General features: G+C 40.7%; 1 protein-coding gene across 1 annotated transcript in view; it reads left to right on the top strand.

Moving 5' to 3' along the window:
• The first annotated feature begins 5,126 nt into the window (after positions 1 to 5,126).
• The window catches only part of dmxl1 (Dmx like 1), a 62,134-nt gene continuing 52,281 nt past the window's right edge, over positions 5,127 to 14,979 (top strand). Inside the window, exons 1-7 of the mRNA XM_045707196.1 lie at positions 5,127 to 5,411; positions 6,465 to 6,667; positions 7,056 to 7,181; positions 14,054 to 14,131; positions 14,300 to 14,378; positions 14,662 to 14,797; positions 14,894 to 14,960. Coding sequence (XP_045563152.1) covers positions 6,581 to 6,667; positions 7,056 to 7,181; positions 14,054 to 14,131; positions 14,300 to 14,378; positions 14,662 to 14,797; positions 14,894 to 14,960 — 573 coding nt within the window. The 5' untranslated portion in view covers positions 5,127 to 5,411; positions 6,465 to 6,580. The remainder of the gene's footprint in view (positions 5,412 to 6,464; positions 6,668 to 7,055; positions 7,182 to 14,053; positions 14,132 to 14,299; positions 14,379 to 14,661; positions 14,798 to 14,893; positions 14,961 to 14,979) is intronic.

Below are 14,979 nucleotides of genomic sequence, written 5' to 3'. Positions count from 1 at the left end.
GAAAATGTAGACCATATTGCACTACTCAAAATAGCTTTGCTTTATGTTAAATGCTCTTGACCATGATATACAGTGAGCTCCAAAAGTATTGGAACAGTGACGATTTTGTGTTGTTGTTTTGGCTCTGTACTCCAGCACTTTGGATTTGAAATGATACAATGATATGATGTTAAAATGCAGACTGTCATCTTTAATTTGAGGGTATTTTCATCCATATCGGGTGAACCGTTAAGAAATTACAGTACTTTTTGTACATAGTCCCACTTTTTAGGGGACCAAAAGTATTGGGACAAATTCACATGTATTGAAGTAGTCAAAAGTTTAGTATTTGGTCCCATATTCATAGCACACAATGATTACATCAGGCTTGTGACTCTCCATCTGTTGGATGGATTTGCTGTTTGTTTTGGTTGTGTTTCAGATTATTTTGTTCCCAATAGAAAATCATTGGTAAATAAGGCATTGTCATTTTTGAGTTTTATTTATTGTAAATAAGAACAGAATATGTATCTAAACACTTCCAAATGAATGTGGATGCTACAATACTTACGGATAGTCCTGAATGAGTCACAAGCTTGATGTAACCATTGTGTCAAGATTTCAGTCATTGTTCCTGTACCCAAGAAAGCGAAGGTAATTGAACTAAATGACTATCTCCCCAAAGCACTCCCTTCTGTCATCATGAAGTGCTTTGAGAGGCTAATTAAGGATCATATCACCTCCATCTTACCCGACACCCTAGACCCATTACAATTTGCATAGCGCCCCAACAGATCCACAGATGACGCAATCGCCATTGCATTGCACACTTCCCTTACCCATCTACATATGTAAGAATGCTGTTCATCGACTACAGCACAGCCTTCAACACCATAGTGGGAAGAGGTCTGTCCATGATAGGGCGTTGCTTTGCCTTCTTGACGTCACAGTCGACCAGACAGGTCCTACAGGCCCTGGTTTTGTCGCACCTGGACTAATGCCCAGCTGTGTGGTCATGTGCGGAAAAGACATAGGTAAATTGCAGTTGGTCCAAAACAAAGCAGCACGTATCACACTTAGATGTACAGTGGCAAGAAAATGTATGTGAACCATTTGGAATTACCTGGATTTCTGCATAAATTGGTCATCAAATTTGATCTGATTTTCATCTAAGTCACAACAATAGACAAACATAGTGTGCTTAAACTAATAACACAGAAATGATTGTATGTTTCTTGTCTATATTGATACATCATTTAAACATTCACAGTGTAGTTTGGAAAAAGTATGTAAACCCCTAGGCTAATGACTTCTCCAAAAGCTAATTGGAATCAGCTAACCTGGAGTCCAATCAATGAGACGAGATTGGAGATGTTGGTTAGTGCTGCCTTGCCCTATAAAAAACACTCACAACATTTTTGTTTGCTATTCACAAGAGGCATTGTCTGATGTGAACCATGCCTCAAACAAAAGAGATCTCAGAAGACCTAAGATTAAGAACTGTTGACTTGCATAAAGCTGGAAAGGGTTACAAAAGTATCTCTAAAAGCCTTGATGTTCATCAGTCCACGGTAAGACAAATTGTCTATAAATTGAAAAAGTTCAGCACTGCTGCTACTTTCCCTAGGAGTGGCCATCCTGCAAAGATGACTGAAATAGCACAGTGCAGAATGCTCAATGAAGTTAAGAAGAATCCTAGAGTGTCAGCTAAAGACTTACAGAAATCTCTGGAACACGCTAACATCTCTGTTGACGAATCTGCTGTCCAAAAAAAAACATTGCCGCAAGTCTGAAGTTTGCAAAAGTGCAACGGGACAGAAAAAAGGAACACACAACACTATGTGTGGAGGAAAAAAGGCACAGCACACCAACATCAAAACCTCATCCCAACTGTAAAGTATGGTGGAGGGAGCATCATGGTTTGGGGTTGCTTTGCTGCCTCAGGACCTGGACAGCTTGCTATCATCGACGGAAAAATGAATTCCCAAGTTTATCAAGACATTTTGCAGGAGAATGTTAGGCTATCTGTCCGCCAATTGAAGCTCAACGGAAGTTGGCTGACGCAACAGGACAACGACCCAAAACACAGAAGTAAATCAACAACAGAATGGCTTCAACAGAAGAAAATACGCCTTCTGGAGTGGCCCAGTCAGAGTCCTGACCTCAACCCGATTGAGTCGGAAGTTTACATACACCTTAGCCAACTACATTTAAACTCAGTTCTTCATAATTCCTGATATTTATCCTAGTAAAAATTCCCTGTTTTAGGTCAGTTAGGATCACCACTCTATTTTAAGAATGTGAAATGTCAGAATAATAGTAGAGAGAATGATTTATTTCAGCTTTTATTCCTTCATCACATTCCCAGTGGGTCAGAAATGTACATGCACTCAATTAGTATTTGGTAGCATTGCCTTTAAATTGTTTAACTTGGGTCAAATGTTTTGGGTAGCCTTCCACAAGCTTCCCACAATAAGTTGGATGAGTTTTGGCCCATTCCTCCTGACAGAGCTGGTATAACTGAGTCAGGTTTGTAGGCCTCCTTGCTCGCACACGCTTTTTTTAGTTCTGCCCACAAATTTTCTATAGGCTTGAGGTCAGGGCTTTGTGATGACCACTCCAATACCTTGACTTTGTTGTATGCTTGTGGTCATTGTCCATTTGGAAGACCCATTTGCGACCAAGCTTTAACTTCCTGACTGATGTCTTGAGATGTTGCTTCAATATATCCACATCATTTTCCTCCTCATGATGCCATCTATTTTGTGAAGTGCACCAGTCCCTCCTGCAGCAAAGCACCCCCACAATATGATGCTGCTACCCCGTGCTTCACGGTTGGGATGGTGTTCTTTTGCCTGCAAGCCTCCCCCTTTTTCCTCCAAACATAACGATGGTCATTATTGCCAAACAGTTCCATTTTTGTTTCATCAGACCAGAGGACATTTCTCCAAAAAGTATGATCTTTGTCGCAGTTTGCAGTTGCAAACCATAGTCTGGCTTTTTTTATGGCGGTTTTGGAGCAGTGGCTTCTTCCTTGCTGAGCGGCCTTTCAGGTTATGTCGATATAGGACTTGTTTTACTGTGGATATAGATACTTTTGTACCTGGTTCCTCCAGCATCTTCACAAGGTCCTTCGCTGTTGTTTTGGGATTGATTTGCACTTTTCGCACCAAAGTACATTCATCTCTAGGAGACAGAACACATCTCCTTCCTAAGCGGTATGATGGCTGCGTGGTCCCATGGTGTTTATACGTGCGTATTATTGTTTGTACAGATGAATGTGGTACTTTCAGGCATTTGGAAATTGCTCCCAAGGATGAACCAGACTTGTGGAGGTCTACAATTAGTTTTTTCAGGTCTTGGTTGATTTATTTTTATTTTCCCATGATGTCATGCAAAGAGGCTCTGAGTTTGAAGGTAGGCCTTGAAATAGGTACAGGTACACCTCCAATTGACTCAAATGATGTCAATTAGCCTAACAGAAGCTTCTAAAGCCATGACATCATTTTCTGGAATTTTCCAAGCTGTTTAAAGGCACAGTCAACTTAGAGTATGTAAACTTCTGACCCACTGGAATTGTGATACAGTGAATTATAAGTGAAATAATCTGTCTGTAAACAATTGTTGGAAAAATGACTTGTGTCATGCACAAAGTAGATGTCCTAATCGATTTGCCAAAACTATAGTTTGTTAACAAGAAATTTGTGGAGTGGTTGAAAAATGAGTTTTAATGACTTCAACCTAAGTGTATGTAAACTTCTGACTTCAACTGTATATACTGTATTCTAGTCAAGGCTCATCCAATATAACTACTGCTGTACACAGCTTTTCTATTCAATTACTGCCCATACGATCTATTTCACAGCATTATATACATATACTGTATATATATTTATATTCCAGACTCATTCTGAAATTTCTTATTTTCTTTATTTACATTTTGGGGATTTGTCTGTATTGTTTTGCATTGTTAGCTATTACTGCACTGTCGGAGCTAGAAACATAAGCATTTTGCTGCCATTGCGATAACATCTGCAAAATTGTGTTTAATTTGAAAACTATCATTTTTATATAATGGATATTCAGTTCTTGCATGCATAGCTCTGTCTTTGAATTTGAGAGTGGTTACATTTCTCCAGGCCCATCTCTTAGCTTTTGACTAACAGAGGTGAGGTAAATGCTTTGTTATTGTTTCAAAATTAAAGAACTATACAGAATGTTTGCCTCTGGGGGTGCTCTTGAGCCAAAAGTGGTCCGTCCCCTAAATGGACAGAAATATTGTCCAGAAATGACCTTTTTGGACATAAAGAGTACAACTCCCTTGTTGTTTTTTATCATTATTGGGGTGGGGAATGACTTGGGAATTGGTCGGTGATACAGCCTGGAATCGAACCAGGGTGTCTAGTGATGCCTTGAACACTGAGACGCAGTGCCTTAGACCGCTGTGCCACTCGGGAGCCTCAAGTTATGAAGGCATGAGGATATTGAATGGTGTAGCAAGTAAGGAATTATAATTTAGAATACTGGACATGAACCTTCTTCTGATGGTCTAAAGGTCAGCTATTTTGGTCAGGGAGTTGGTCAACCATGGTTTGCCAGTTCTGTGATAAGAAATTGATGCATTTCAAGAATGTATTTGCACCATATGTTTGTTAGTATTAACTGCCAATATGCCAACATTCCATTCAAACAATGCAGTCAATACACAGCCATACACTAGCTGAAATCAGTTGATGGTAGGACTGATATTGTATCATATAATAGCACTCACAGCTTTCCAAGACAACACAATTTGAGACATTTATGGTCTGTTTACATATATTGTAGAGACTACTTATACATACAATTTGTATAAAACCTGTATAAACTGTATTTATAATTATATGACACGATTTTAGGTTGACAATAATTCTATTACACAATTTCTGATAAATCACAGGCCTTACTTTAATTTTTCTGTGGAAGACAAATCTGGATTATGTTGTACAATTGACTAGGTATCTCCCTTTCCCTAGACTGGGTAGGATTTCTCCCTGACCAATATGGCTGCCATTTTCATTCCATTCTGGAACTTCGAGGGTTTATCATAAGCTCCTCTCCGTATGTAGAGGTCACCCGTAAAGGGCAAACACATTCTGCAAACAGCATCGTCATTGATGAAATCACGCACCATCAATTACTACAATGACCACAATCCATAGCACGGTTTCATGACCGTCACACGGGAGAGGAGCGCCACTAGCTAACTCTATACCACAGTTAGCTAAATGGTTTAACGTGTGTATTTAGCATACTATTTGAAATTGTCCGTTATTTTACAAGACGAATAGCTAGCTACCAACGTGACTGAATGACAGACTGCTTGCTAGCAGTCATATGATAGCAGGTCGCGAGGTGGCGATGCATTCATGAGTCAAACCAAACGACGAGAAGTAAGTGCATTTTGACACTAGGCTAGCTAGCTGTAACGTTACATTTCGGATTTCGCCCAATAGTGTTCTATACTATAACGTAATATTTTCTATCGAAACTGCAGATAACTAGTTAATTGAGTTGACGATAGCTAGCTAGTAAGCCTGTAACGACGCAACGACATGGCTAGCTAGAAACATCTGTAATCTATGTATTAGTTACAGTGACTCCCGATGTTGTGTCCCAAAGCTAGGTAGCCTGCCCGTTCCTTTGCTAGCTAGCTAGTTGGTTGTTGCGTGAATTGACTTGATAGTTGACCACTTGCTAATTGATAGCTATATCTTAAAAAAAAGAAATATCACAATGATAGACAATATGTTGCTTTTATTTAGCTAAAGGCTAAATGGGTTGCTATCTGTCATCTATTTCCGAGTGATTGTGTCACGTGAGTTGGCACACGGAACTTGCTCACCTCTTTCCAGTTTAGAAACGATTGTTATGCCGGTGTCCGTTTTAGCTTGCGGGCCAAACACCTCTACATTCAGGTTGGTTTTCCATGTAAGAGCGGTGATTTCATGGGATCAGGGGTGTAAATTGTCAAATGCACTTATGGGCTAATGTCTCAACATTGTCATTAGCTGACTAACTAGCTGTAATCTTTAGCTACAGCTAGCTACCTGCTACTGCTAGTTTGCTGTCATTGGCTAGCAAGGTATGTAGTCATTTTGTTTACCAGCCAAATGTCACTGGTTTTGCTAGCATAGGTCTAATCCATAGAAAAATATCACCCAATTATTGCTCTTAGTTAAATGAATGTCTATCGCTAAGCTTGTGATCTAATTAAGTAGTGCAGTGCACAAAACATGGATTACTTGCTAATTAGCAATGTTTTACTATACCAAGTTATCAACCTAACGTTAGTTGTCTCACTAACTGACATGTCTGGTGATGTTTGCCACTGAAGATTGTCTTGCTGAGAATATGACATTGAGTGCGGTGGCAACAAGTTACCTAGCTAGTGTCTTAACTGTCAGTAGCACAACTAACAACGGACGTGTTTCTCTTTCTCACAGGGGAACTGACTTTATGATTTGAAGCACAATGACCACGTCATTGCATTGGTTTCTCATGAATTTGTCCTGGATCAAGGCCACATTGTGAGGGCAGGAAGACAGAGTTACAAAGGACCATGAATCTTCACCAAGTCCTTACTGGGGCTGTCAACCCAGGGGACAATTGTTTTTCTGTAGGTAGCATAAACAACCAACCATTCACGGTAAGATATTTCAGGCAGTCAGTCTCCCTACATTTTAAGGATGCTTTGGGAGTGCTCTGTGCTAGTCCAGCAGCACTGCTCAGAGAAGAGAATCTGATACTATACCCACAGTCTTTCACTGAGCCGATCAATATCAGATTATTTTTCTCTCTGTCCTCTAGTGCAGGCAAAAGTTACATTGTGCTGTTTATGCCGTGTTGACAGTCTGCATTTTGTCCGTATATTTATTCATGGTATTAGTATGCATACTACAGATATCATCTGCTTGTCATGCAATGCAAAGTCATACTAGAAGTTCAACTTTCATTAAATCACCCTTGACAGTTCTTTGTGATTATTGTCCTAACTGAGTAACATTCCTCCCTCATCCCACCCTCTCATGTGATAGGCATATGCCTCTGGCTGTGACGTTGTGATTTTGGGCAGTGACTTTGAAAGGCTACAGATCATCCCAGGAGCAAAGCATGGGAACATCCAGGTGGGCTGTGTGGACAGCTCACTACAGGGAGGCCAGGTAAGAGACATTGTTTCTTGTATTACTTGTCTGGTGTAGTTACTGCAACTTATAGACAATGCTGTTTGGCGAAGAACCAGTTGAGTTTGCATGCTAATATGACCCTATTTGTATATCCATGTCATATTGTTTACATTGCCGTTGCTTTGTATCAATATTGACCATCAATTTGCTATAGGCTATATTGTAGCTAAACCTTTAGCAATATTGACCATTTATTTGCTATATTGTTTCTAAGCAGCAAATATGTGCATTATGATGCAATATTACAAACGTTGAACAATCCCCCAAATCCGAGTAAATTTTAACAAGATGGAACACAGTACAGCAACTCAAGAGAAGCGGGCCTTTTGCCTAAACTCTGTTTAAATCTTATCAAAATGCCATGTTGCCTGGCTCCATTGTGTTTGTCCTAGGTCAACGATGCATTTTAAGCTGTGTACGAGTCATTGAGCTTGGCCAGCTACACCCTGCAAAAGATATCACAATATTTCAGAAAAAGGAAATGAAGAAAGAGAAACAAAATTAGCCAGCCAATACACGGTGGGAAAATGTGGTATGTTGTGACTCACTAGTCACTACTCATGACATGTAGCTCTCCTGACTGTTGGAATAGTCTCCTTATTAGACACAACCTGTATTATCTAAGGAAGTTAGCCTACAGTTATTTTTGTGCCTGACCATGGACTACCTCGTTTTAGATCAGCCAGTAACTTGCAGAGTTAGAAAGAGGAATCAAGTATGTTGGCCTATGTGTTAATTATTGGGTCTGGTGCAGATTTCAAATTATGCTAAGTAGGCATTTAGCATGTGGTAAAATGCTTAACCCTTTACACTCATGGGAATTGGCCTATATGATAAATTGAAATGTTTTTTACAGAATAAATACAAAAAGCATATGTGTAACCATGGTAGCAATTGACAGGGAACAGTTTGGAGAGTGTGGGAAGATTATTCGACCAAAGGTGAGGACACAACTGTTCACCTGACACAAGACTGAATCCGAACATTACGCTGTTGATTTTATGTGCATTTTACATTTACTGTACTTTTCGCCGCATTTGTTGATAAATCATAAGGTCCTCTGGTTACTTTCAGTAACATGATAAGAATATTTATGGAAAACGTGGGGTAGATGCAACATAAAACCATAAAATTACAAAGGTTTGAGTGAGAGGAGTAACTGGTGTCTCCAAGTGTCCACACATCTCTCCATAGTGTGCCCAGTTCCTAAGTCATTTCTCTCTCTCTCTCTCTCTCTCTCTCTCTCTCTCTCTCTCTCTCTCTCTCTCTCTCTCTCTCTCTCTCTCTCTCTCTCTCTCTCTCTCTCTCTTATATGTAGAGAGAGAATTTTTTACTCAAAGAAAAGTCAACTATAAGGTGTTTTTTGTTGTTGTTTACTCTCCAAGCTGTGCCGTTGAACTACAGCAAGCACACTTGTAGTTGTTTTATTTGGAACTCATCCCTGCATCCCCGCCATCACACAATTACTGTTTACGTAATCCAAGAACGGCCCGTTATAAATCGCAATCTGGGTCAAGCGGGCATCATTTTGAAAGCTTGATCTGTTGTCAACAAGACTAGCATGACGGTGTTAGGCTTTCACATTGCCATTCATAGAAAGGAGTCATGAGTGCATTCGGGTGCTTGAGAGGATCAAGTACGTATCAGCGCAGTCCCTTTTATAGTGCAAAGAGCTTGCTCTACTTACTCATTCATTGCTAGATCTGTCTGCGCTGCATTTGCTCCCTAGTCCCCACATGCTGCACAGAAGTTAACTTGAATAATGCGACACGTTATGTTGAAACTGTTCGTTACTGTCTGCAAAAACAATGTCCATACAGGCTAGAACACTTACAATGCAAGACGATGCAGGTAGCTTCCAGCTTTAATTGTAAGCTGACTTTCCTTGCTAGTTTACAGCTGAATTCACTACCCTAGTACTTTGTTCGTGATAATATGCAAACAATGACGCCAAAAATTGCTGATTTCAAAGTTGACTCACCAACATTTTATTAATTCACCTTGTCTCCTTGTCACCAAAAACTCATTCAGTTCTTCATCTTCCTTTACCAAAACAGATTCCACAACCACGAAGTCAGATTCCACAGCCACATTCTGCCTAAGAAATTGTCATTCATTTCTTATACAGGCACACTTAGAAAATAAGAGATTGCTTATTCTATAGAAGGGTTGGTTGTCTAGCAACAAATTTGACGTGTGCACAGTTATGGGGCAAAACAGACGCGGTTGGCTTAGGTTGATGACATGTAAACTATATTTCGTCGCCAATGTTTATTGAACATGTAAATACATTTGCACAATGAGCACTTGTTGTCAAATACCTCGTTACAGTTGTTGTTAGTTAGTGAATTTTACCCATATTAGCATAAACATGAGGTCAGTCAAAATAAGACATGGTATGAAGAAAAAGATGAAACGATTCCCCACATGGCGGACTTCTGCCCCATAGAAACGTGTGCATTGTTTCCGTGACGTTGTCAGCTAACCCATCTATGCAAATGTTGTTAATCAGCACAATAAAGTAGTAAGTTATCTTATCAGTTGCCAATAAAATTATCATTTGTAGCCCAATGGAATCAGCTAAAACAAGCTCAATAACTCACAGCATACACACACTCCTATTGAATAATATGCATTCACCTGTATTGTGAATAGACCTAGGCTGCATCTTGATTTACCCGGTTTATCAATGGATATTTAGCATTCAAATAAATGATTAACAATATATTGTTTTGAAGTTACAAAGTCAAATTGATTGTATCATTTACTCAATTCATGCATACATGGTTGTCTCCAAAAATGTGACAATGTTCAAATGTAATGATATTGAACTAACGATTTAACAGAGCTGTGGCTGAGTTTATCTGTTTGGATCAAGTGCCATTCTGTGACTTTGGCTAATATGTAGTCTTTTTTTTGTGGTATCGTTTTGATATTTAGTATCGTGGTGATATCGAGTATTGTGATACTAAACCTGGTATCATGATAACAGTAGCGTGTGCCACGGTGAATTTTCTTAATAATAGACAGACTAATTCGGTTCGGAACAACCCTTGTAAATGTACATCAAACATAGTGATCATAAACTGACAATATATATTACATGAGTTTTATAATGTGGAAATGTGCACTTCTGGACTCACAGGTATTTGGCTTGCTTGTATGACATCATAGGGGTATTTATTATAATCCTAAATGTCTCATCTTTCAAAATACACCGTTTACATAAGGAAACCATTCAGGTGTCCTAGTGGTTAGAGCGTTGGGCCTGTAACCCAAAGGTTGCTAGATCAAATCCCCGAGCTGACAAGGTAAAAATCTGTCGTTCTGCCCCTGAACAAGGCAGTTAACCCACTGTTCCTAGGCCGTCATTATAAATAAGAACTTGTTCTTAACTGACTTGCCTAGTTAAATAATAAAATTGAAATAAATTCATTAGGCCCTAATCTATGGATTTCGCATGACTGGGAATACAGATATGCAAAAAGGTAGGTGCGTGGATCAGAAAACCAGTCAGTATCTGGTGTCACCACTATTTGCCTCATGCTGCACAATATCTCCTTTGCATAGAGTTGATCGGGCTGTTGATTGTGGCCTGTGGAATGTTGTTCCACTCCTCTTCAATGGCTGTGCAAAGTTTCTGGATATTGGCTGGAATTGGAACACGCTGTCGTACACATCGATCCAGAGCATTCCAAACAGGCTCAATGGGTGACATGTCTGTTGAGTATGCAGGCCATGGAAGAACTGGGACATTTTCAGCCTCCAGGAATTGTGTACTGATCCTTGAGACATGGGGTCATGCATTATCATACTGAAACATGAGGTGATGCTGGCGGATGAATGCCATGGCAATGGGCTTAAAGCATCTCATCACGGTATCTCTGTGCATTCAAATTGCCACCAATAAAATGCAATTGTGTTCATTATCTGTAGCTTACAGTGCATTCGGAAAGTATTCAGACGCCTTGACTTTTTCCACATTTTGTTACATTACAGCCTTTTTTCTCAGTCTACACACAATACCCTATAATGACGAAGCAAGAACTGAAATATCACATTTACATACGTTTTCAGACCCGTTACTCAGTGCTTTGTTGAAAGGGAAATCAGAGAGGTGCGAGGGGCTGCCTTAATCGACATCCACGTCTTCGGCGCCTGGGGAACAGTGGGTTAACTGCCTTGCTCAGGAGCAGAACGACAGATCTTTACCTTATCAGCTTGGGGATTCGATCCAGAAACCTTCCGGTTACTGGCCCAACACTCTAACCGCTAGAAGCACCTTTGTCAGCGATTACAGCCCAGAGTCTTATGTATGACACTACAAGTTTGGCACACCTGTATTTGGGGAGTTTCTCCCATTCTTCTCTGCAGATCCTCTCAAGCTCTGTCATGTTGGATGGGGAGCGTCGCTGCACAGCAATTTGAGGTCTCTCCAGAGATGTACGATCGGGTTCAAGTCCGGGCTCTGGCTGGGCTTCTCAAGAACATTCAAAGACTTGTCCCAAAGCCTCTCCGGCTTTGTCTTGGCTGTGTGCTTAGATTCATTGTCCTTTTCGAAGGTGAACCTTCACCTCAGTCTGAGGTCCTGAGCGCTGTGGAGCAGGTTTTCATCAAGGATCTCTCTGTACTTTGCTCTGTTCATCTTTCCCTTGATCCTGACTAGTCTCCCAGTCCATGCCGCTGAAAAACATCCCCCACAGCATGCTGCCTCGATCATTCTTCACTTTAGGGATGGTGCCAGGTTTCTTCCAGACGTGACGCTAGGCATTCAGGCCAAAGAGTTCAATCTTGGTTTCATCAGACCAGAGAATCATGTTTCTCATGGTCTGGGAGTCTTTAGGTACCTTTTGGCAAACTCCAGGCGGGCTGTCGTGCCTTTTACTGAGGAGTGGCTTCCTTCTGGCCACTCTACCATAAAGGCCTGATTTGGTGGAGTGCTGTAGAGATGGGAGAACCTTCCAGAAGGAAAACCATCTCCACAGAGGAACTCGGTGACCATCGGATTCTTGGTCACCTCCCTGACCAAGGTCCTTCTCCACCGATTGCTCTAGGAAGAGTCTTGGTGGTTCCAAACTTCTTCCATTGAAGAATGATGGAGGCCACTGTGTTCTTGGGGACCTTCAATGCTGCAGACATTTTTGGGTACACTTCCCCAGGTCTGTGTCTCGACATAATCCTGTCTCTACTGGAAAATTCCTTCGACCTCATGGCTTGGTTTTTACTCTGAAATGCACTGTCAACTGTGGGCCCTTTATATAGGCAGGTGTGTGTGCCTTTCCAAATCATGTCCAATCAATTGAATTTACCACAGGTGGACTCTAATGAAGTTGTAGAAACATCTCAAAGATGATCAATGGAAACTAGATGCATCTGAGCTTAATTTCGAGTCTTAGCAAAGGGTCTGAATACCTAAGGTATTTGGTTTTTATTTTTAATAAGCAAAACTTTCTAAACCTGTTCTCGCTTTGTCATTATGGGATATTGTGTGTAGAGGGGGAAAAAATACTTGAATCCATTTTAGAATAAGGCTATAACGTAACAAAATGTGGAAAAAGTAAAGGGGAATACTTTACGAGTGCGTTGTATGCCTGCCCATACCATAACCCCACCGCCACCATGGAGCACTCTATTCACAGCATTGACATCCGCAAACCGCTCACTCACATGACGCCATACACGCTGTCTACCATCTGCCCGGTACAGTTCAAACCGGGATTCATCCGTGAAGAGCACACTTCTCCAGTGTGTCAGTGGCCACTGAAGTTGACTACGGAGCCAAACTGAGGTCAGGTCAAGACCCTGGTGAGGATGACGAGCACGCAGATGAGCTTCCCTGAGACAGTTTGTGCAGAAATCCTTTGGTTGTGCAAACCCACAGTTTCATCACAGGGTGAAGAAGCCGGATGTGGAGGTCCTGGGCTTATGTGGTTTGCGGTTGTGAGGCTGATTTGGACGTACTGCGAAATTCTCTAAAACGACATTTGAGGCAGCTAATGTTACAGAAATGAACATTCAATTATTTGGCAACAGGTCTGGTGGACATTGCTGCAGTCAGCATGCCAATTGCAAGGTGCAGCTGTGTAATGATCACACTGTTTAATCAGCTTTTCGATATGCCATGCCTGTCAGGTGAATGGATTATCTTGGCAAAGGAGAACTGCTCACTGACAGGGATGTAAACAAATTTGTGCACAAAATTTGAGCGAAATAAGCTTTTTGTAACATTTCTGGGATCTTTTATTTCAGCTCATGGAATATGGGACCAACACTTTACATGTTGTTTTTATATTTTTATTCAGTATGCGTAGGCCTGTTAATTTACAGAATTTACCTCACTCAGACAACAAAACATTTGCAAAAGTTGCCCAATTAGTGGGAGGGATTGGCTTGTCACCCAAGTTCTGAACATCTGTCAGTCAAAATCCATACTCCGATGTGAACTGCACAGCCAGAGTTCTGACGTCATATAAAGCATGTTACTGTACCGCAATTTCATTCCAATTTTAAAATGTATCGGTGTCCAAATCTATTATGTTCAACCTGTATACAGGTACGAGTGTAAAGGGCTACAGTAAAATTACATTACGTTTCTAAGGTTGCTAAGATGTTTTATAATTCATGTGGTTATTTACAATTTGTGAGGATGCTGTTACCACAACTATCTTAAGTCATAATTGCAGTACTCATACCTTTAATCATCTTCACTCTAACCATTAGGCTGCAGCTCACAGTCCTTTCAAAAGTCACAAGTATTGTGCTTGGTACTTGTTATGGTATAATGAGAGTGAGAAGGTCAAGCCTTCACATTGAATAAAATGTCCCTTCTCTTCAATTGCTGCTGACAGGTTGCAGCTTCCTATGGAAGTATTGTCTGTGTCTTTGAGCCAGTTCAGCTCATGAACCAGAAGGACAGGACATCAGCAGTAAGTGCTAATTGTATTGATTCTCTAATAGTAATTGATTCTTACTGACTGCGCTGCAGTGTAACTTCCTGATACAAGTAATATGTGAGGAAATGATTAATTTATTGTTCCTAATGACTTGGTTTTGACAATTTGGATTTGATCGTTTGAATGCTTGTGTTCTTACAGGAACTGAGCTACCAGTGGCAGAAGAGTGGACAGTTTGTTTTGCAGTCCATAGTGCGTAACCTGGCCTGGGACCCCACAGGTAAATCCATTATTCTATGTATATTTGGTATCTTTCCAAATCCAAAAGGCACTCGAACATCTGAGCTATCTTTGTTACAGGTGCATAGTAACAGTTGAATAACATGAGAAAAAATAAGAAACCCACACACTGCTCTTGATAGTATCACTGCTCTGTAATAAGTTTTATGGATCCACGTTAAGATTACACACTGCTCTTGATACTATCTTTGCAAATTAAAAAGCCCTGTGTTCTTTAAAAATAATCTCCATTGTCTGATTTTTGTTTTATATTTTGCACACAGGCACTCGTCTCTTAACTGGGTCCGCTAGCCTCCAGCTGTGGTCCAATATCAGCGATGGTTTTGATGAGGAAGGGGAACAGACAGACATGACCATTGGTGACCCTCAGTGTCCCTGGAGGTGTATCTGGCACTGCAAGTAAGAACTGCACTGTGAAATAGTCCTAATGTTTAGAAAAAAAAACATTCTCATGGATCCATCTGATGTATTGTTGTGTCCCCCTCGTCTTAATAGAACCGCCTCCCCAATTCAGCTCATGAAGTTCTCTCCAGATGGAGAATTCTTTGCTACTGCCGGACAGGTGGGTGGCCTTTGGTGTC

The sequence above is a fragment of the Salmo salar genome, chromosome ssa24, assembly GCF_905237065.1.
Source record: "Salmo salar chromosome ssa24, Ssal_v3.1, whole genome shotgun sequence".
NCBI classification, from domain to species: Eukaryota; Metazoa; Chordata; class Actinopteri; order Salmoniformes; family Salmonidae; genus Salmo; species Salmo salar.
The sequence above is the reverse complement of the archived record's forward strand: the minus strand, read 5'-3'. Positions and strand labels throughout refer to the sequence as shown.